General features: G+C 44.3%; 1 protein-coding gene across 5 annotated transcripts in view; it reads right to left on the reverse strand.

Annotated features, from left to right (window-relative positions):
- DGKG (diacylglycerol kinase gamma) overlaps positions 1-22,437 on the reverse strand; it is a 197,507-nt gene that overhangs the window by 43,021 nt on the left and 132,049 nt on the right. For all 5 annotated transcript variants that reach the window (XM_015567631.1, XM_006754153.2, XM_006754155.2 and 2 more), the window contains one exon: positions 14,730-14,820. In XM_015567631.1, coding sequence (XP_015423117.1) covers positions 14,730-14,820 — 91 coding nt within the window. The remainder of the gene's footprint in view (positions 1-14,729; positions 14,821-22,437) is intronic.

Consider the following 22,437-nt stretch of genomic DNA (forward strand, 5'->3'; position numbering starts at 1 on the left):
GAATCTGCCCCCCCAGGCCCAGAGCGGCCGGCGCCCGCCTCCTCAAGGCCTGGCTGCGCCGCCCGCAGCTGTCGGCCACGTTCTACGTTGGTTCCCTTTGCGCAGACGATACCCACACTTCTGGTTTCTTTCTGAGCCAAGGATGGTTTGTTTGTTTGGTGGAGGGCCGGTGCATAGGTAACCGGAAACTTGGTTACGAAGCCAGGGCGCAGTTATGTGTACACTAAACACGCTAGGAATTCCTATGTATCCTCTCCCTCCCAATCCACTGCCCGCCTCACCTCCCCTCCACCCCCCCCATTTCGAGTCCCTAAAATCCCAATAATTCTGGGCAGAACTAGGATCCGCCAAGCTATCTGTGCTGTCTGAAAGGGACAGAAAGCAGAGGGCATGAGAGAGGGAGGGCATTGATGCTTCCCTGCCAGGCTGTGGGCTTTTCCACCCCACTCCCTTCTCTCTGAGCTCCCCCCACCCCCACCCTTCCCTTTTCGATGACCTGAAAAGGCTGCAGATCTAAACTTTCTCTCCCCTGAGCAAGGCCGCCTTTATTTCAGCTCTGTGGATCCTATTTTTGAAGGTCCGCAGAGAAGGAGATCCCATAATTTATTTGATGACCTGTTTCTGTTTTTAGCAACTAGGAAATTCTCCCTTCTTCTAACCTCGATTCACGGTGCCACCATCATAGGGATTTTCTCTGGTTTAGAGTGCAGATTTATTTATTTCATATTCCTGCCATTGGGTTAGTTTCTGCTGTCTGGAATGACCTCTCCCAGCCCAGACTAAGGTGTAACCCAGTCCACAATGGCTCTGGGAGTACTTGCCCCTTTCAGCTTGAAATTTTCTTTCTTAGGTTTCCTGCGTTATCGTAATTTGTCTCTCCCATCTTTCTTTTTAAATCTTGTTTTAACTCTACCCCAGTTCATTTCCCCACCTCTATACCAAACTATTTTATAGCAAAGTCCTGATACTATAGCATTTAATCTATAAATACTACTGTATGTATCTTTAAATAATACTCTTACAAAAAAAAAGAATTGCCCCGATACTATTATCACTATTAGAAAGTTACAATAATTTCCTAATATCAATAACTATCCAGTAATTGTTTGAGTTTCTTCCATAGTCTCATTTTAAAAAATAATTGGTTGGTCTGAAAGGTCTACAAATTAAATTTGGTTGATATGTCTTTTAGTTTTTTTCTTTTGATCTATAAGTTCCCCATGTTTTATCCTCCTTGTCTTTAATATTTATTGAAGAAAATGGGTCATTTGTCCTATACAGCTCTGCTTCCAAGATTTTCATGTGGGTACAAATCACTGCAGGACTATTAAAGTGCAGATTCTGATTCAGGCGGTCTGAGATAGGGCTTGAGACTGCATTTCTACATACTCCTTGGTAATACTGATGCTGTGTGCGGGATGGACCACACTTTGAGAAGTAGGCTGTCGCGTTCCCCAGATTCTGGATTTTTCTGATTGCATCTCTGAAGTGTCTTTTAAACATATTCTCAGCCTGTCTCCTCTATTTTCACTAAATTGATACTTTTAGATCCAGAGGCCTGATCAGATTCAGGGTTTGAATCCTTTTGGCAAGAATACTTTATCAGTGGGGTTGTATATTTCCTATTGCATCTCATTAGGAGTCACACAGTTTGCTTGTCTCATTTTTTGGTGATGTTCAGATTGGTTAGTGGATTCAGGTGTTGTCATCCTGAATCTTCCAGTATAGAGATCGTATTCAGTGGAGGATGATCCCTCTCTAGATCCATTACCACAGTTCCCTTGAGGACACCCTGGCACCCTTTCTCTGCCTTTCTTCCAAATCTCTACAAATGTCATCTTCTCCATGAATTCTTCCCTGTCCACTCTCCAAAAAGGATCTCTCTCCTTCTCTCTTCTCTGTATATATGTTCTCATGGAATCAAAGACCTGAAGAATCTTGAAATGTCATTCAGTGCAGTTACCTCATTTTGTAGCTGAGAAAAATGGAAGTTAAAGAGATGAAAGAAATGGCCCCAGCCACACAGGTAATTAGAGTCAGCACATCTAGAATTAGACCTTTGTTCATTTGGATTGGCAACCAAGAGGTCCTGAGTGATTATGTAATAAGTAATTTTTTGGCAGCTGGATGAGGGCCAAAGCACAGAAAGCCAGATGGAACATTAGATTTGGTAATCTCTAATTACCAAAATGAGAACAATGAGACCTGGAGTTGGTAACTGACCTTTCCAGATTACACAGCTATCTCTTCAAAGAGCTAGGGTTTAACTAGGGACTCCAGGTGAGTAGGAGTGGTAGTGAGGGAACAGAGTCAGAATCACCATGTGATTGGGTGACAAATGGGGCTAGAGAGAGAGAAGATTTGATCTAAAGGGTAATATGATTGAGGAAAAGGTTTTTCATGGATGTTTGAGGCAGAGAAGATACTCAGTGAATACGTGTTGTATGAATGCCTATAAGGAGGAAGAAGTTGGGAATGCCTAGGATGGGAAGTAGATGGAGTGGAGGAGAAGATGCTGAACATAGTGGCAGGGCAGGGGTCTGGGGATGATACTGGAGTCCTTTCCCAAATGAGTGAGAAATGGGGGTGGGGCATCTTTTGAAGAGGGACATTAGAAAGTGCTAGGCAAGATCTAGGGAAAATAATGTTTCAATTACAGTGGGGAGGAGGGAAAAGACTGAGGAAGAGGTGGATGACATCTGGACACACTTGAATAGGGGTTCTGATGGGCTGAGAGGGGATGGGCAGAAGGATAGAGTGGCTTCCCTTGATGCTTGGTCTCCATGTCAGAGCCTCAAGGGCAGAGGTGGTTGACATAAAGACCCCGCCCAGATCACTGCTCCCACCTTTTTTTGAGGGATCAGGATGCTGATAGCCACTAGGTGAAGGGAAAGCACCAGTATACCACTCTTTATAGCCCCAGGGTCCTGTAGGATCCTGGTAAGGATGGGCTGGTAGTGCTCATTTACAGTGGGGACATTTCTGTTTTGGTGGGTGGGAAGGATGTTCTCTCTGTGAATTGGTCAGCCAGACTGGAATGTAAGTTAGATTCTAGAAAGCCTGGGTACACTGGACCAAAGCTCCATTTGGTTTGGAAAGAGGAAAGTAGCTGAGGAAGAGTGTTAGCTGGGTTCTAGCAAAGGCTAGACATGGTAGCTGACACTGATCTGCTTATAGGCCACAGAGTTGAGCCTACTTGCTTTTGTTTCTGCTGTATTCACTGCCTGAATTGCTCATCAACTTTTATGCCTATTAAATCTTACCCTTCCAGCTCCTTCTCTGAATTTTCATTGCTTTGTTTTTGTCTCATTGGGAATGCATATTCTGACATGTCTTATGCATATTTGCCTGTTCCCAGAAGACTGTAAGCTCTCAGAGGGTAGAGCTCATATGTCAATTACACCGCTTCGTATTCTCCATAGTTTCTGGCATGTCTTACCCTTATCAGATGTCTAATATAACTATTTGTTAAGAAAGAACAGGTGGAGAAATCCCAAAATGGAAATCAAGGTGTCCCTTAAAGGACCTGATAAGGTTTTGTTCCTTTCAGATGAATCCCCATAACTTCCCAGGATAAATATATTGATGGTATAAAGTGGACTGAGTGTCCAGGTTAGGGAGAGATATGGAAGGTTACTCAAGTCTGAAAGGAGTGGTCCTCTGATCACAGCTAAGGGAAATCTACATCTGAACAATTGGTAACAAGAATACAGAACATGGGGCACAATTTATATGAGAGACATTAAGAGACAGAAGACAAAAGTGCGCATGTATCCATCGAGGATGAGGAGAACCTACGTACTCTGTGCTAGACTCTGGGGATGGAACAGAAATGGGACACAATTCCTGTGTTCAAGGTGCTCACAGCAGGTCAATGCTAGAGGCAGTGGTGTGCTGCTGAATGGTTCACAGCAGGATCTCCAGAAAAAAAGAAGAAGAAGCAACAGCTCTGATGGTGGTGTTCCTTGCTGTAAATGCTCTCACTATGGCCAGTTTCAAGCTACCTACATGATATCACTGAAACCAGTGTTGGGAAGAGATGTGCCATCAAGCAAGCCGGCTCCAGCACACCAGGGAAAGGAAGTAGATGTCTGCATATCTGCAGGGCCTATGGCCAGGATAGAGAAATTTATTGGGAGTGAAAGAAAAGCAGCCAGGGCAAACAATGATGTCTATTTTCCCTAGAGAGGCACTGTAAAGAATGTTTTTATTGTCAATAATATGTGTCTCCTGAGGGAAGAAAAGGCGATAAATTGAGTGGTGTTGGTGAGTGGTGATAGCATTATTAGAAAGATAGTCCAGTCCAGTTTTAAAAATTGGCCTGGTATATAGGTAAATCTTATAGAAGAGTGGCTTCCTTACATTCAGAGGGGCTGTTTTATATCATTTTAGGAGCTAATGTCTGCTGATGGCAGTTAGATAATAATACTAATTCACACATATGTTATATGGTAACATTAATATATATCATTTATTGAGTAACATTATAAACTGGGCACTTCATATGCTAATCCTTGTAACCCTACAGTATTAGTATTTGTGGCCTCATTTTTATAGGTGAAGAAATATTGACTCAGTAAAACTAAGGAAGGTCCTTCTTTTCCAAATTTATCTAGGTTTTGGTAGGCTTCACAAACCTGCAGGTTTCTTGCATGAGATGCAAATGACAAGAACAAGAAGACAGCTCAACTTACAGAGTATGTACCTGACACCGGTTCATCTTGTGTGCTATTACCTCAGAGGTCACTTTTGGAGTATTCTAGATACAAGGGATTTGTTTCTTCATTTTATTTATTTATTTATTTTTCTTTTTTTAAAATATATTTTATTGATTTTTTACAGAGAAGAAGGGAGAGGGATAGAGAGTTAGAAACATCGATGAGAGAGGTCGATCAGCTGCCTCCTGCATGCCCCCTACTGGGTATGTGCCTGCAACCAAGGTACATGCCCTTGACCGGAATCGAACCTGGGACCCTTCAGTCTGCAGGCTGACGCTCTATCCACTGAGCCAAACCAGTTCAGCTGCTTCTTCATTTTAAAGAGGACACTGGAGAAATATGGAGTCTATCAAGAGAAGGGTGGTCAGGATAGTCATGGGTCTGTCCATTGAGTCATATAAGGGACTGGGGATGTTGAGTTCAGAAGATCAATACGAGACCACATGGAGGATAGATCTTCAGCCCTATGAAGGGCGGTCATGTGGAGGAGCAAGAAGGCATGTTCTGTATGCCACCAGAGAGTAGACATAGGTCCAGTGGATGGGGAATTCAGTGATATATCCCACAAACTTATTATGCACTTATTTCAAGCATGTGCTAAGTGCCAACAAGGGAAGGATATGGTGATGAATGGGTCACACATCCTTATTCAACATTGGGAAGAACTTTCTAAAATTCTGAGCTGTCCAGCAATGGAACAGGCATCTGGAAAAGTAGTGAGCTGCCTATCCTTATAGTATTCAGGAGGAGGCTGGATGTGCACTTAGCAGAATGTGCCAAAATGAGTTTATTGAGTGGTAAGTGGGACTAAATCCCCTTCCAGATCAGAGATTCAGCGTCTGTGTGCAGCTTTGCTTTGGCAGGCTAGAGTGCTGCTTTGAAAAAAGTATCATCTGATTTCCCCCCCTCTCCCCCCACTTCCCACCCAGCCTTGCCCACCCAGCTGCGCACTCTGCTTTCTCTGACAGTGAGCTCTGGTGGGCCAGTGAGACTGGAAGGTGGCTGCCATCTGTGACAGGGATGATGGAGTTTTGGCGGGTTTGTGTGGGTTCAAGGAATGCAGCATTGAAGCCATGTACACACAACCTGCTTAAGAACCTCCCATGGGCAGAAAATGTTTTCTTCCTCTTCAGCCCTCCTCTGTTGCTGTGCCAGGCGGGCACAATGGTGCCTTTGAGAGGGGCAGCTGGAAGGGGGTGTTGGCAGGGAGGCTGGAAGTAGAGCATTGCAGCTGGGGGGAACCAGATTCATTTCCAGGAGCAAACCTGCACTGGGTGCCAGTTTCCAAAACAAAACTGCTATTTCTGAGAGCTCATGGTGGTGGGTTGTCTCAGAGTTGGAGAGAGGGCAAAGCCATTTCCTATCCACTGTTCCACCCTCCCGAGTTAGAGAAACCTGGTGTGTTGAGGCATTCTTGCTCTGGATGCAGATTAATAGGCTTTTTGGTCGTCTGGGAAGCTCAGGCTAACTTGGGGTGGAATAGGCTCTCTGAGGGGTCGGACTTTCCAGCAGACAGAGCAGGCTAGTGGCCACAGGGACTGGCAGGGCTCAGAGGCAGGAGGCTTTCGGGCCATCAGAGAGGGCTCAGAATGGAGACCCCATTCTTCTGCCTTTCAGTATAATTCCCCTGTCCCTTAGCCGCCTGGCACCCTGGGTGCCATATGGGCTCTGCCCACTCACTGTCTTAACTCCTTCTGGTGGGAAAGAGGTGGGAGAACTCTGGCATTTCCTGTCCTGGGTTCACAGTTGTCCCACACCCTCTGCTACTTTCAAAGGTCCCAGCAACAGCTCCGAGATGGGCGTGGGAGGTTGGAGTGCCAGGCTGCAGGCTCAGCCATCTCCCCCTGTGTGTTACAAATGCAGCAAGGTGGATCCCTTTTATTTTGGTGGCTTCCAACAAAAAATATCTCACTTGAGGCTGGTCAAGTGGTAATTTCTATTAGTGTTCACACTAATTATGAGATTTTTCACACATCGATTCAATTTTACAATCAATATAGAGCAATTCTTCATTTCAGGCATTGTGCTGGGCCTGGGATACAGAAGGAATAAGATAGAGAGAGTCCTTGCTTCAGAGAGCTGATTGCCATGTCCTAGTGGGAAACCCACTACCAGCTCAGTAGGCACACTCATTAACTAGGTGGACCGCAGAAGGGCAATGCTGTAGCATTATGGAGGCACGTGCACTTGAAACCCAGCTGAGCTTGGAGTACTTCTTATCTTTCAGGAACTCAGTTTTCTTGTGGAAATAATGGGAATAATACACACCATGCAGATTAAATAAGGTGTATGCAAGTACTGGGACAGAATTTGTTGCAAGGTCAGTGTTCCCTAAGTGGCTACTGTTGTTATTAATTTGTTGATCCTAAGAACTTGAGATATAGCATGCATGTGTGTACAGTGGTAGTTATCTGATCCCTTGTTAGATTATGTGCTCTTCCTAAAATAGTCAATTCTTCTACCTTCTTAATTCCTCTTAGGATCAACAAGTTTATGACCTCACCGACCAACATAGATAAACAAAAAACCTATCTACAATAGCCAATGGGACGTATTGTCTATAATATTTTCTGTCGGTTTCTGTTGTAGAAGCAGAAAAACGTTAAAATAGTTCTGTTCCCTGAGATCTCTGAGTCTCCTGAGTGTGGAAATGAAGATCATAAATTATTTTCAATATTCTAAAAAGTATAAGAGAAATAATATATTTGCCACTGACAGCCCCAACTTCATTATCACTTAAAAGATGCATTGCTTGGGGACAGTTATTGTTTCACTAACGGACCGTGGCAGTAGAAAAGTTAAGCTTGCTGGGGCAGAGGTTAGCCTGGAGATCTTCCAGGAACCTTCTAATCTAACCTGCTGAGTCATGTCACCCCAACCTCGGTCTTCTGATACCTGCTTGGGCCTCGTCTATCCACTGGGCTGCATATCTCCCCATTGCTTTGTGAAATGTAGGCATGAGAATTCATCCTTAAAAGTTATTCCAAAGTCCTTGGAAGACACAAAGTAGGGGTAGCCAGGAGTCTGAAGACAAAGAAAATCAAAGCAATTCACGAAGAACAAAGGAAATAAAAAAGAACAACAACAACAACAAAAAGCATATGGGTGAATGGAGGCTTGAAGTGAAATATGGGGTATACATTCGAAGGAAATAAAAAAGCGGGTCATTTAAGAGAAGAAAATGTTATGTGTCAGAAACTGCAACAAACAATGGAATTTTATAAGAGAAGATTGACAGAAATAATTTCTTCTTAGCAGGCTCAAAGACTTTAAGGATCAGTGAAGAAACTTGTAGTCAGTGCATGGCAAAATGAGATAGAGAGATAGGGAGGATGAAGCATGTTTAAAAATGGGGAAGGATTTAAGAACTCAAAGAATCATAGAGGTCCTCTAGAGGCCTGTTTTTAGAGAAACAAGGGCTAATATAGGATTGAAGCAAGGCCAATATAACAGTGCTGATCCCTGATGGTGAGATTGTGGGTTACTTTTCTTTTCTGTCCCTCTATAGTTTAAAATGTTCCTCCATGAATTTGTATTATTTTTATAATCAGGAAAAGACTGCAGTGTCCATAGTAGGAGGGAGCGGGAAGAAACAGAAGTAGGGGCATCTGGAGCAGAGAGAACTGTAGGGTGAGCAAGAAGAGGAAATCTGAAGTGGCAAATGCTGCCTTGGGTGCTCTCACCATGAAGATGGCGCTGTAATGATGGAGTCAATGCATTTGGCTGAGGAAGGTAAAGACCAGAAGTGGCTATCTCTGCAAGACTCTAGGGTTTGACTCTAGGGTTTGACTCTAGGGTTTGATGCATAATCAGGTGGCTGCCTTTCATTTTCCATGAACTCAAAATCCCTTCCAATGCTTTTCTCAGCTTTCCCTTCCCCATGAATGTGTTTTCATTTCATCTCCCTTGGGATCACTATAGCTGGGTAGATGGGCTGAGTGTCTGGCCAGTTCCCACCTTCATTGCTCCAAGCTCTGAAAGGCCCTACCTGCCTAAGGGTTTGATGATGCCAGAAGAGGCCAAGATGATTGAAGAGCTTTCCCCTCTAACTTCAAAGTGTGCAATATTGCAGGTGGATACGAAGGCAGAATAAGAGAATGCCCCCAGTTGGAGCTGGAGAGCCATGGGTTCTCTTCTGCCACTTACTGGTCAACCTGTAAAGTCCTTGATTTCTATTTTTTTTTTTTTTAGAAACAATGACACTTGGTTGGATTGGAGTCACTAAAAGTATCAGCCCAATCTGAAAGTAATCTTATTCATTGTTTATTCAACTTCTTTACATGCACATGGCTGTGCTAAATGTAAGTTTTAGAATTTATGATTCTCATAGATAGGGCCAGTATCGCGATATGGATGAAATATCCCCAGCACTGTGCCCAGCATACTCCCTTTTGTAAAATTAAATTTTTAAAAATTGAGATGAAATTCACATAATACAATATAACCACTTCAAAGTTATATCTCAGTGGGATTTAGGACTTTCACTCACACTGTCTTTTTAAAGTGTTAGAATAACATAATTATTTGGGTTGGTTCCATTTTGTTGTGATAAAAACGTGCTGTTGTTCTTTCTTGCTTATCCTCTTGTGAGCTCACGTGCAGCAAATTCCCTAGGTCTAGGTTGTGAGGAACCTGCTGGGACATACGATCCACAAATAATTTCAGTTCAGCATAGACTGCCAGACAAAGTGGTCGACCACTTAGGTTCCCACTGGCGGTGTCTGAGAGTTCCCACGTCTGCCCCTCCTCACCGCTGTGGTTGGGTATTCCCAAGCACTACAGAGCAGCTAGAAGTCATAGCTCTATCAACATTGACATGGAGAGATCTCAAGAACATAATGGTGAGTGAAAAAGGCAAGTTGCAGAGTGAAAAAGGATGGGATGGGGGTGTGTGTGTGACTCAGTTCTACCTGTAATATTTTATTTCTTTGGTTAAAATATACTTGAAGGGAATAAAACAAAATATTGACAAATACCAATTCTAAGTGAGTGGGAAATGGGAGTATTTGACATACTGCTCCTAGGACTTTGTAGTATGTTGTTGTTGTTTTATTTTTTTAACCTCAGTTGAATGAGGAGGGGGAACTGATGTACTGAGATTTCCAAAATATACCGGATAACAAATTATTTTTGAGCAGCTTCCAAATTGGGACTCACTTTTCCCCATGCAGAGGTTCGTGTTACTGGAGCTGGCTTGCCTTCCCTTGTGAACATTGTTTTAAAGTAGATGAAATATCAAGGAATTTTGGAAGTTCTTATTTTTAGCCAGTAAAATGAAAAATTTCCACAGCATGTAAAATAAGTGCTCGAGTCGAAGCCTGCCTAGTTTGCTCCACCTAACTATGATCACATCAAAAACTTTTGCAAGGCTATTCTGGGCCTGGGGTGCGGAGATGACTCACTGAGTTTCTCCCTCGCCCCATCCCCCACCTGTTTATTCAGGTGAAATCAGATTAAAGTGAGCATCAAGGGCAGCTTTGGGAGGGAAGAGAAGCCAGAGACTCTGAGAGACCCGGAGGGATGGCCCTAGACAGAGGTGATGAGAGTCACGAGGGTGACATGCTGGCTTCTTAATTAGGGCCAGCCACAATGTACTGAGCACTCACTTCCCAGGAACAGACGAGTTTTCACAGGCCTTCCTGTGTGTTCCTGTGAAGGAGCATTTAGGGTGAGCATTTGGAATATTTTTTATGCTCTCTCTCTTTTTGGTTAATCTTCGCCCAAGGATATTTTTTTCATTGATTTTTAGAAGAGTGGAAGGGAGGGAGGGAGGGACAGAGAGAGAGGTGCGGGGTGGGGTGGGGTGGGGTTACTGATAAGTTGCCTCCCACATGAGCCCTGAACTGGGGCAGGGATCAAACCTGCATCCAGGTACCTGCTTTTGACCAGGAATTGAACCTGCAACCCTTTGGTATGAGGGACAGTGCTCTAACCACTGAGCAACCAGTCAGGACTGTGCTCTCTTTTTGACAAATGTAAAAATCTCACGCCTAGTTTTAATGTTATCTGAAATGTTAAATGAAAATATGTGAATAAAAGCAGATCAGATATGCCCCACACCTAGTTGAGAATGTCTGCTCCAGACTAAAGTGCCAGTACTGCCCCGAAAGTCCCTGGTTTTGGTCAAATCTGTATTTGAAGCCTGACCTGACCACTCATAGGCTGTGGACTTCAGGTGAGCTTCTTGCCTTCTCTCAGCTTCTATTCCCTTCTTTGAAAAGGTGATTTTGTCACCTGCCACTTGAGGCTGCTTTGCAGATTCTGTGAGGCACTTAGCACCGTTGCCAGTTACTTAAAAAACAACAACCCTGAAAACTTTAATCTGAACTATAGCCTTGGGAAGTAGGCTAACCCCTCTTGCCCCATTTTATAGATGAGAATACTGAGGCTCAGACACACAGATTAGCAAGTTACTTCACCTAATTGCAGAACAGGGGTAACTCCCGGTCTTGTGTGACTAGGCCAGGCCCCTTTCACTGTGCCAGCCCTGGCCTAGTGTGTGCATGTGAGCAATAGATATCAAGTCACCTTCTCTCCCCCTTGTCCTGGGTGATCTAGCTCACATGGCTCTCCAGGACCCCTGGATCCAATCTGCTTAGCACTCATTAAGTGAGTACTATATTCCCTCTTATGTCAACTGGGCTGTAAGCTTCACTTCAAAGAAGACCAAGTCTCTTAGTCTTTCTCAACAAGCCACTGGCCCCAGAGGTTGAATTCTGTGTGAGAGGCTTTTAATGGAGACCTTCCCTCCATAATTGCATTTTAGCTTTGTTTCACCATCCAACTTTTTAAAATCAGTGACACACACACACAGAATCTAAATAGACTTTCCTATCTGTTCCCCTCTACCCTTTAACTTTGTGCCCTTTCTCAAGTTGCTGAACCTCTCAGCCTCAGTTTCCTCACCCATGAAGTGAGGACATTACTATATGCCCTGCATGTTCTGTGGGTCCAAATGAGATGCTACATAGGAAAAGCTTTTGTAAACTTGGAGGCAGTTTTCCTCTCTGACTCCCACTTACCATCCAGCCTGAACCTGTTCCTTTCTCAAATGAGCAGGAGTACTATGTCTTCTGTTTGGAAAGTACTTCTGAGCAGCCCTCCCAGCTGCCTCAGCGGAGAGGGAACCAAATGGCCCCACACTCAGTAAAGGAAGAAGAAACTGCATCAGTGCTAAGAGTTCACTGAGTCTTTAGCACTAGTTAGATAGAACTCTGTTTATGGCTTCTAAACTACACTCATTCCAGGAGATCTAGAATCTTCTCTCTTACCAGGCTTTAGCAATGAAATCTTAGTCAAGTTACTCAATGTATCTGAGACTCAGTTTCTTCATTTAAACAATGTGGTAGTCCTTGCTTCATTGGGTTATTGTGTCAAACGAGGACACATGATGATAGGCAGTCAAAGCATGTGACTTTTTTATTTTATTTTTGTTTCCCTTCTGTTTACCCTTCAAAACCTCTGTGCCTCCTCTTGTTTTTCCATGAAATGGGGATAATAATGCCTGGCCTGTGTAGCTCACCAGGTTGTTGTGTGACTATGGAATAAAGGCTACGGTGGGGCTTTGAAATGGTGATGTGTGGTATAAATACCTGCCTGGGTTTATTCTTGAGGTGGCTGGCCTTGAACTGATGGGTGTGTTGGTCCTCGCAGGCCTGAGCTGATGTATGCAGTGGCCACATGTGGAAGGTCACTTAACATAGCTTCTCCTCCTGCTCTTCCTGAGGGCCCTGTGCTCTCACAGCTACCTGTGGAGCTGGGCAGCCTCCTCACACCTGTCACTCACTTGCCTTGCTCTCCTGTCTCTCTGTCCCTCTGTCCCTGGCTCACATGGCACAGGACCATCCATGCACTCTAGATGCAAAAATGGTGCCTGTCCCAATCTTGCTGACTGTCAGGAGCTACTGTCACATGACACCCCACCCCTTAGCCTCATGAATAAATACTAAAAGGACTCATTATGAGGAGATAAGGAAAACAGGAAGTGCCCCTAAAAGCCACCCTCCTCCCCACCAGAGGCCACCAGCATCTTCAGCACCCAGACTACCAGCCTGTTGTGCCCTTGAGGAAGAGCTCTTGCGTTTTGGATCCAGAGGGGACCTTAGGCAATGCTGGCTTAGAGGCGGGGGTAGGAGTCCTGGGATTTGGGAGAGCGGGCCACAGAGGCAGTGGGACAGAGCAGCTCTATTCTGGGTTTAGTTTCAAGGCCAGCTGCAGGGAGAACAAGCAGTCGCTGTGTGCCTGCAGCTGGCAGTGGCAAGGCCAGGGCTGTCCCTCACTTAGGATATATTTAAAGAGTGCCCACTATACGGTCCTGCTAACAAGAAAAATGCACACTCTCTGGTAGCCATGTTCAGCACTCCTCCTTCGCTTCACCCTCCAGGCAATGGATTTGTGTGTCATCAGAGGATGGCTGGCTCCTCCACCTCTCCAGGTGTTGGGTGGTACCACCTGGGGACACAACCTGGGCTCCCAGGTCTCTGCCCTCTAACTTGAGCTGCCAAAAGTTCAGGGGATGAGCTGGATTGGCTCCTCCCACCCTGTGGTTGGTAACCCAGCAACCAACGGGAGAGACAGACAGATGAGTCAAATGCAAGCCCAGAATCTCTGGCTTTGTGTTCTGTTTGTGAACACTGCCTGTGAATGCAGACTCCCTTCCGGCAGGGAGTGGTGGGACTTTCCCACACTGCTTCAGGCCAACTGCTCCTCCATATAAGAATGCCCAGGCCCCACTTGCCAGCTAATGCAGACTTAGGGACAAAGCTGGTGGGCCAGGGGGAGCCCCTCCTGGCTGAACTCTCTGGCTTTGCCATTCACAAGTGAACACAACACCATGGGCCTGAATCCCACGGGTAGGTGGGGTTGGTGGCTGAGAACCATGGGCCAGGTAACCAATGGGCCTGAGGTCCTGCAGAACAGAGACCGAACTGGTGTGCATAGAAGTTTGGACTTTTAGGTGGCCAGAGACAGAGCAGGGAGAGGACTTCACCAGAGCAATGCAGCAGAAGTGGGGTGAGTGGGTGGGAGTGGGCAGCTTATCAACCCGGGAAGGGAAGCCGACAGGCAAACTTTCTGAGGCAGGCAGGCTGCTACAAGTGCCGGAAGAGTCAGTAAATCACGAGTGCACCAACAGGATCAGCTACATAATTTGAAGGGCCCAGTTCAAAATGAAAATGCAAGGCCCTTTGTTAAGATTATCAAGAATTTCAAGACGGTGACAGAAGAGCATTCGATGGAGGGCCCTTCTGAGCGACCACACAGGTTGCACACCTACAAAGCCAACAATGAGGACCTATAAGTCAGCTCCTTGAAGCAGCTATGAAAGCTGAGGCGAGTGAGCTGGGGGATGTCCGGTCACCTCTGGCCTTACTTCCTCTCACCCCTGCTGTCCTTTGGTCCCCAGTTCCCAGGCTTTTGCTGGGCTTAGGACATTGCCCCTACCCTAGCAGCAGCTCTTCTCTCTGTGCTTGCTGCAACTAAGTCTTCGCCTCTCTGAAAAGGGGGAATTGCAAGGCCACAGTGGGAAGAGGGCTGAGGGCAGATATTTCTATTGACTGTGGCCCTGGGTCCTTTGGGCCATTAGACCTCAGAACCCCAAGGATCCCTGGACAGGCCAAGAAAGGCTAGTGCAGCAATTAGAGCAGGGGTCCTCAAACTACGGCCCGTGAGCCACATGCAAATACAAATATTATATTTGTTCCCGTTTTGTTTTTTTACTTCAAAATAAGATATGTGCAGTGTGCATAGGAATTTGTTCATAGTAGTTTTTTTTTTAAACTATAGTCCGGCCCTCTATCGGTCTGAGGGACAGTGAACTGGCTCCCTGTTTAAAAAGTTTGAGGACCCCTGAATTAGAGCCTCCTCTGAGCAAGGCTGCAGAGGATGGAGGTATAACATATGGACTATACTCTGGGTCACCAATTAAGGACCCATGGGGACATGTGCTGAAGATGTGACAGTCCAGGAGCAGAACCAAGGTCCAGGAAGCTTTGTTCCCATTTGGGATCTTACCTCCAACTCTATGTGGTCATGGAGTTTCTTGCAGGTGGCTGCAAAGGTCTCCGAGGTGCCAAATTCAAAGTACCACAGCTTGTTCTTCATCCTGGACCATGAAGCAGAGACATGGCTCAATATTCTGTATCTGAAATGGTCATGTAAAACAGCTACACAATTGGGGCTGGGAGGCCCAAGTCCCCAGCATTCCCCAAGCTTCTGTTTTCAGCACTTGTTAATCAGATGATTAGGACTGGAATTTATTTTTATTATTATTATTTTTTTATTTTTTTCCTTTCTTTTTCTTTTTCTTTAATTTTTTTTATTGATTAAGTTATTACATATGTGTCTTTATCCCCACATTACCCCCCGTCTCCCCCACTCATGCCCTCACCCCACTGTTGTCTGTGTCCATTGGTTAGCCCTATATGCTAGCATATAAGTCCTTTGGTTGATCTCTCCCCCTTAGCCCCACCCTCCCCTACCTCCCCTCTGAGGTTGGTAAGAATTCCTTCTTTTTTATCGCCACATAGTATTCCATTGTGTAGATGTTGGAATTTATTTTTTATATTTATTTATTTATTTTTACCAAATGTTCTTGCTACAGACTTTGAGAAAAAACTTTTTCATTTCTTAGACATCATGACTACTCTGGGTGAATTGCCAAGTGATCTCTGACCTTCCTCATCAGAGCAGGAGAAAGGCCTGTGGGCCCCTGTTCCGTGAAAATCAACCAGTGGTGACAAATGACAACGGGCTCTGGTCACTGTCCTTTCTACTATTAATGCCCAGAGACTTCAGGCAGAGCCCTCTCTTGGGTATAGTTGGGGTGCAAAGGGAAGATATGACAGCCTTTTGAGGCTTGAGGGATGTACAGTCTCGGGACAATGGAGAGGTAGCCCCACAGTAAACCAGCCAAAATGTGTGCTACTTTGTCTATGCTTTGACTGCAGGAAGCAGAGTGGAGAGAATTAGACACAGATTTTCAGGCAAGGTGGAAAGAGAAGAAATAAAACAGTGAGTTGTTTTATAGAAATTGTTTTCCTCACTTACTCCTCAATTTCATTTGCTTAGGCCAGACCATCTTTCATTTAGGGGTAGACCTGGTCATATTTGCTTCCAAGTAAGAGCTCACTATTTTGAGTTTGATGTTTTTCAACATTTTCCTTAGTGGGAATAAACAATGGGGTTTCCATGTAGCTGAGAGCTTTGCAAAGTCATATAGTGTGTCCTGACACTTGGTTGTTTTGATCAGATGGTCTCACCAGGAAGTGTTTCTGAAGGTATTCCATTCCCTACATCCCAACTGTTGTCCCACTATCAGGAGCTGGCTAAGAGAAGGGATACCTGTCCAGTTTATATGCTGGGAGGTTTTGCTAAAGATTAAACAAAATCACATTCTTCTTGGCACAGTCTTTAGTAGAGAGGATGCTACCTTGAGTGTTGCTGATCCTTCATGCTCAGATTTGTGAACTAAGGGGGAAAAAGGAGCATTCTTCAGAGGCAAGAAGGCTCTTATTTCTTTCCAGTATTTCTTAGGCCAAAGCAGATGATTCTTCAGTGTACAGACACAAGTTTTCTCTCTGCCTTTCTCAGAGTCCATCTAGAACTTAGATGAGACTGTATGCTTCCATTGCTTGAAGATTTCTAAGACCTAGTTGATTGGGAACTAGTCTTTCTAACTCTTAGCTTGCAGGAAAAGAAATGATAAATCATGAGGGAAATAAGAATAAGCAAGATTTAGGGAGTTATGCCTCATGAAGAAAGTTAGAAGAACTGGGTGTGCTTTAAGTAGACCAGTGCTTCTCACCCAGTGAAATGCATCATAGGAATGCCCATGATATCAATCTCCTCAGCCTCAGGGTGGCCAGGCTGGGGTCTGGGGCAGCCAATGTCACAGCAGGCATTCTCATCTGTATGCCAAACAAATGCTTTTGTTTTCTGTGCATGTCATGATATGAAAAGTGTTAGGAAACACTGTTCTAGATCACCAGTTCTCTGCATGCACAACATGAGAGAGTAAATATGAGTCAACTGGGAATTTAATTAAAATGCAAGTTGTGATTCAGTAGTTTAGAATTAGGGCCTAAGAATTCCTTGTGTTTTAACAAGCTGCTGATGTTGGTCTAGGGACCACACTTGGACTTGTGAGCACCTGGAGACTACAATTGTGATTCTGAAACATTAGAATTCATAAGAATTACCTGAGAGATGTGAATAAAATGCTGTTTCCTGGGCTCCCATGTGCAGAGATTCTATGTGATAGTTGTGGGATGGGGCCCAGGAATATACATTTTTTGTGAGTGCCCAGGTAATAAAGATCATTACTCAGGTCATCAGTTGTCATGACTTTCAGAAACATTGCTGTAGATCCCAATGAAATGACAACTAAGGAAGAAGACATTCTGATTAAACCTGAAAGAGATGATTTCTCAGGGAGAATAGAATGAGGGTCAGTGTCTTTCAATAGAAAATTATGGCAAAAGATCCAATAACAGGAAAAACACAGATTGTCATAAATGTCAAGGTTGAGCATTCTTCTCCAGCAGTGAGAGCATCTCTGTAGCCAGGAGACCTGCTTTGTGATTCCATTTTCAAATATCACTGCAGGTCTGAATCATGACTTTTGAAAGTTATTGCCAGGAGATTTAGAGTTTTAATAAAAATTTCCGGAAACCACAAGCTATTTTTGTCTAAAAGTGGCTCTTTTGAAGATCTAATAAGGTTAAGAGGTCATGGTTAGGTCAGTGGATGACTGAAAGGATCAAACAGACTACTCATCCATTGCTGCTTAGATGCCCATTGCTGGCTGAGTGACCTTTGGCAAGTTTTTAAGCCTCAGTTTCCTCATCTGTGAAATGGAGATAGTGAAAAGATCTGCTTCAAAGTACAGTTGAGATTAGATGAGATGATTACAACATCACATAATGCTTACTGCATCGTAAGCTCAAGAAGAATGTTAGCTACTTTTAGCTATTATTTCAATGTCTTGCATTGGCATATTTAGATAACATAGTAAGGCAAAAATGACAGATGAGGTTGGGTAGCCACATACTAGTACATTATACATTCAAATCTTTCTGGGACAGAAAGAGATGTGATTGTATTTGTCAGATCATGTGTCTTGACTTTTAAGTGAAAACATATGTTCCCCACATGTCTATAGACCACACCCTAATCCTTTGTTAATTATCTTGACTGATCACGTGATTATCCAAAGATGTTGATTGAAACTATGCTTCTGAGAAAGTGCATGTTTGGTGTGAAAAAAGGCATTTATCAATTCAAGAAACACTCATTGTGCCAGGACTAGATGGGGGTCTATTGATACTACATTGAAGAACAAAACAAAACCCTCTATGCACCAGGCACCTGGGAAAGACAGGCAAAGAAACAGTCAATAGTGTTGTAAGCTGAGCACTAAGTACTGGGAGTAGCTAAGAGGAGGTGACATCCAGTTCTTAGTGGGGTCAGGGGTAGTTAGAGAAAGGATCCTAGGCAGGCAATGCCAGGGTTAAATTCTGAAGGATGTAGAAGGGAACAGAGAAGGTGAAGGAAGAGCATTCCAGGTAGAGGAAGAAGATAAGGCAATTGCACAGGGAAGGAGAGGCAGACAAAAGCAAGATTATAAAGGTTGGGGATGCCATGCTTCGGGGTTTGGGCTTTATCTTAAAGTCTTTAGTTTGGTATGGATCATCCTTAAGTGGATGTAGTGCTGAGAGTGGTGGCACTAGTGACCTTATCAGGTTTGTGCTTTTTAAAGATCACTCTGTACCAAGTGTGGAGAGTGGATTGGAAGGGGGTGGGTATAGACTGGAAGCCTGGAGAATAGTTTGGAGGTGCTATAGAAATCCAGGAGACAATTGGGAAGGGCCTGAATGAAGGTAGTGACAATAGAGTTCAGGAGAAGAGAATGGATTCACAAGCTAAAATTTAGGAGGTGGAATTCACAGCACTGGTTGGTTAAGGAGTGAGTGAGAAAGTACCAAGTAGCGCACCCAACTTTTTGTATAGCATGGTAGACAGCAGGTGCCATTCACTGAAAGAGGGGCACAGGAGATCAATTCTTCAGTGGCAGTCCTCTTTATAACAGAAAATAAGCACTTTTTGTTTTTGGCTCATCCATCCATCCATCCATCCATCCATCCATCCATCTATCCATCCATCTATAAAATATCTATTGAGCCCTACTATGAGCCAGGTACTGTGTAGGGCCTAAGATCTCTGTCCTCACAGAGCTTACATACTTTTAATAGCTTCACCAAGACACTATCATTTGACCTCTGACCCACAGCAGACTAGCTGTTTGAAATCTCAGAGGATGTCAATCTAACTGGATGTCACCTCCTTTTAGCTACTCCCAGTACTTAGTGCTTAGCTCACAACACTATTTATTCCTCCTGTTTTAATTCAGGCAAGTTTTAGTTAGAAGTGAATGCATTCTATTTCCATGGCTCTTTGGTTTTGCCCTCTGCTGAACATTTTACATACACAATCTCTCTCAATTCTCAGAAAAACCCTATGAGATAAGTACTACTGCTACAAATAAGGAAACCAAGACTTGAGGAGGTAAGTAACTTGCCTAAGGTAGCAAAGCAAGTAAGTGCAAAGGGGTCATCCAACCCAGACTGTCGGGCCCCAGCTGTGCTTTGCTGCCCTGCAACCTGATCTTAGCATGCTTTTGTATATTGTGTGGTGGTGTGTGCTTCTATTGCACTTACTAGACTGCTGTGGCTCTCCTTCACCAGGTTGTTAAATGGATGTACTTGGGGACTGGGGTGTTAGTGGTTGCATCACATCCTAGGAAATGCTGTCTGATGAAGAGTGTCAGGCTCTCCCAGCTCCAAGCACCCAGGGGCTCTATAGGAATTGGAATCACATTTGTCACAGAAACCCTCCTGATCTTGAATTTATATAGTCTGAGAGAGTCAGGGAGACCAGAATCGACCAATGGCAAAGCCATATGTTCCCAGTATACCCTGCACCTTTCCTTCTCTGAGAAATGGGCAGAGGCAGTGTGCCCTTGAACCAGCCCAAATACAGAGTGAAAAAGAGAAAGCTGGAGATAAACCGAAATTGCTCTTCAGGCACCTCCCACTGCAGTTTCAACATGGGCCTTTTTCAGGCAGTCATTACAACAGAGTGCAGTGTGGCCTAAGGTAAAGACCCTAGAATGGAATCAAGGGTCCCTGGGTTCAAATTTGGACTTTGCCCTTTATGGGTCATGCAGCTTTGAGAAATTTTTTATTTTATTTTCTGAGCTTCTTTACCCATTAAATGGGCTAATACTTAACACAGTGTTAAAAATATTAAAAGAGACATGTAAAACCATCTAAAATCGATCTTGGTCTACAGAAGGCCCACATCCCTCTATACAATAAATGTTCATTGATTGAATGTTACTGATGCCTTGTCAATAATCAAAGTACTCTCTTCCTAATTAAGGTCACTTTTCTGGTTACTGAGAAAAATAGCTACTAGCCTTACTTTTGAAATGATATAAAGGGGGATTATTTAATTTCCTATGTTCTAGCCACAAAAATGGTTGACAATACCAAGGCAGGAATTATGGGGGTAGGAACAGAGAAGAAAAGAGACTCTTATTGGAAGAAAGGCTGATCAGGTAAGGTGGCTCCCACAACCCTGCATGACTGAGATTAGCTATTAATGGTGGGCCCTGAAGTGGAGGTAGGCTTTAGGCCAAGTGATATAAGAGAAGATAAGACAGAACCTTTCTTTGTGTATGTTGGGGTGTTGTTGCCAAGGACTTTACTGGCAGGCTTATCTGAGGCGGGTTCCCTGTGGGTTACGGGCTGTGCTCTTTCTCAGCTGCTAGAAGATTAGGAAGGAAACCAAACTCCCAGCCTACTGTCATTGCATACCAAGACACCAGGGAGCAGTAATCTGGATTCTTCTACATTGTACTGTGTACACTGTCAGAGAAGATCCATATAGCAAGGGCTGCTGACAGCTTGTTTGCTGGCCTGGAAGTAGAAAAAGCCTCTTGTCAGGGAGACTTTGGCCTTTTGGTTTTGTAGTCAGCCAGGCATTTTACATATATTATCTCTTTCTATTCTCAAAAGAACCCTCTGAGTAGGTACTGTTGCTGAATATAAAGAAATTCACAGATTGAAGTGAATTCTCCTGTGCCTCATCTTCTCTTTCTTCCTTTTTCTTTACCAACTCTAGCACCAGCACCTTTCCAACGCCTCTGGTAAAAGTCAATAGGCATGAGATACCTCACAATTTGAGAGGGAATGTTGCCCCTTCCCTCCCCTGCTCCATCTGCTTGACAACCAAAGAGCCTGGATGCCACTGTCCCTTCTTCTCTTTTGAAGATGTCTCCCAGCCACTTTCCTCTTAGCTCTTGCTGGAGGTCTGCTGCTGCTGCCTGTGGCACTGGTTTTTGTCTGTTTTATCTTCACAAGAACATGGCATTTGGAATCTGAGAGGCGAGGGGTCATGACCAGCTTTGCCACCCACTGGCTAGTCAAGTTATTTAAGTGTTTTGAACCTTCGTTTCTTCTTCTACAAAATGGGAATATTATTCTCTGCCCAACAAAGTTGTAAAGCTCATGTGGCAAATGCAAAGCACCAAGCAGGTGTTTAATGCATGGTAAGTGCTCACTAACTGTTCTCCCTTGTTGCTAGGAAACACAATCACTGGAAACTCATCCACCAGCGGCTTCAGGAGTGGAAGCAGTGTGGGGGTCTATCCCAGGCAGCCAATATTTTTTAAAGAAAATAAAACTAACAATATTTTAATGACTTCTGGAATGCCTTTTCTGCATCTGTCTTGCTGAGTTTTCTTTGGCCCATCATTTCTTTCCTTCTCATAATCACCTTTCAGCTAGAGATGACTAATCCTTAACCAGTTGTCTTGAGGCTGGTTTCCAGGTCCCCGAAACTCCTAGGTTCACTGTCAGGCTCTGAATTATCCAGGTGAACCCGTCTTTGAGGTAGAACACCCTCATCTAGGGCACTCAGTCACATGGAGGAGTGGGAAACAGCAGCAGTGACACTGGGGCTTGACTACATTTCTGGGTTTTCTTAATTTACCCCCTTGCTTTATAAAAAATAACATCGATTGCACACTAGTTAATTGAATCTTTTCATTTGACAGATGAGGGAAAAAATAGATTAATTAAAAATATTCTTTTAGAGAAACCAAGATGGCGGCATAGGTAAACACCGGAGTTTGCTGCCTCGAAAAACCACTTCAAAAATACAACTAAAAGACGGAACGGACATCATTCAGAACCGCAGGAAGGCTGGCTGAGTGGAATTTCTACAACGAGGAGGAAAGAGAAACTCAGAGGAGACTCAGAGGAGGTGCAGTGCTGAAGTAAAATACTAAGGTGCAGAGTGCATGTGGAGCGGGCTGGTGGTGAGGGCATGGTTGCCATTTTCAATTGGGAGAGAGTCTCAGGCTCTGAGCTCCAGTTCCAGGCGAGTCTCTAGGGACCCAGACTCATACGGGAGAAGCGAGACTGTCTGGCATCGCTCAGAACCCTAGGGCAGCTTTCTCTCCATGGGGCTTGCAGTGATTACTGGGACACTGAGAAGCAGAGCCTCTGAGGGCAAGACTGAGAGCAGCCATAATTGCTAACCCCGCCCTGTTGATCCCATGTTACCCGCCCTGCCCAAGCCCTGCAGGGAGACTTTTGCTGAATAGCCTCAGGCAAAGGCTAGATTAGCACCTCCCTAGAGATCCAGGAGCCATGAA

Source organism: Myotis davidii, unplaced genomic scaffold (genome assembly GCF_000327345.1).
Source record: "Myotis davidii unplaced genomic scaffold, ASM32734v1 scaffold1252, whole genome shotgun sequence".
In the NCBI taxonomy this organism is placed as follows: domain Eukaryota; kingdom Metazoa; phylum Chordata; class Mammalia; order Chiroptera; family Vespertilionidae; genus Myotis; species Myotis davidii.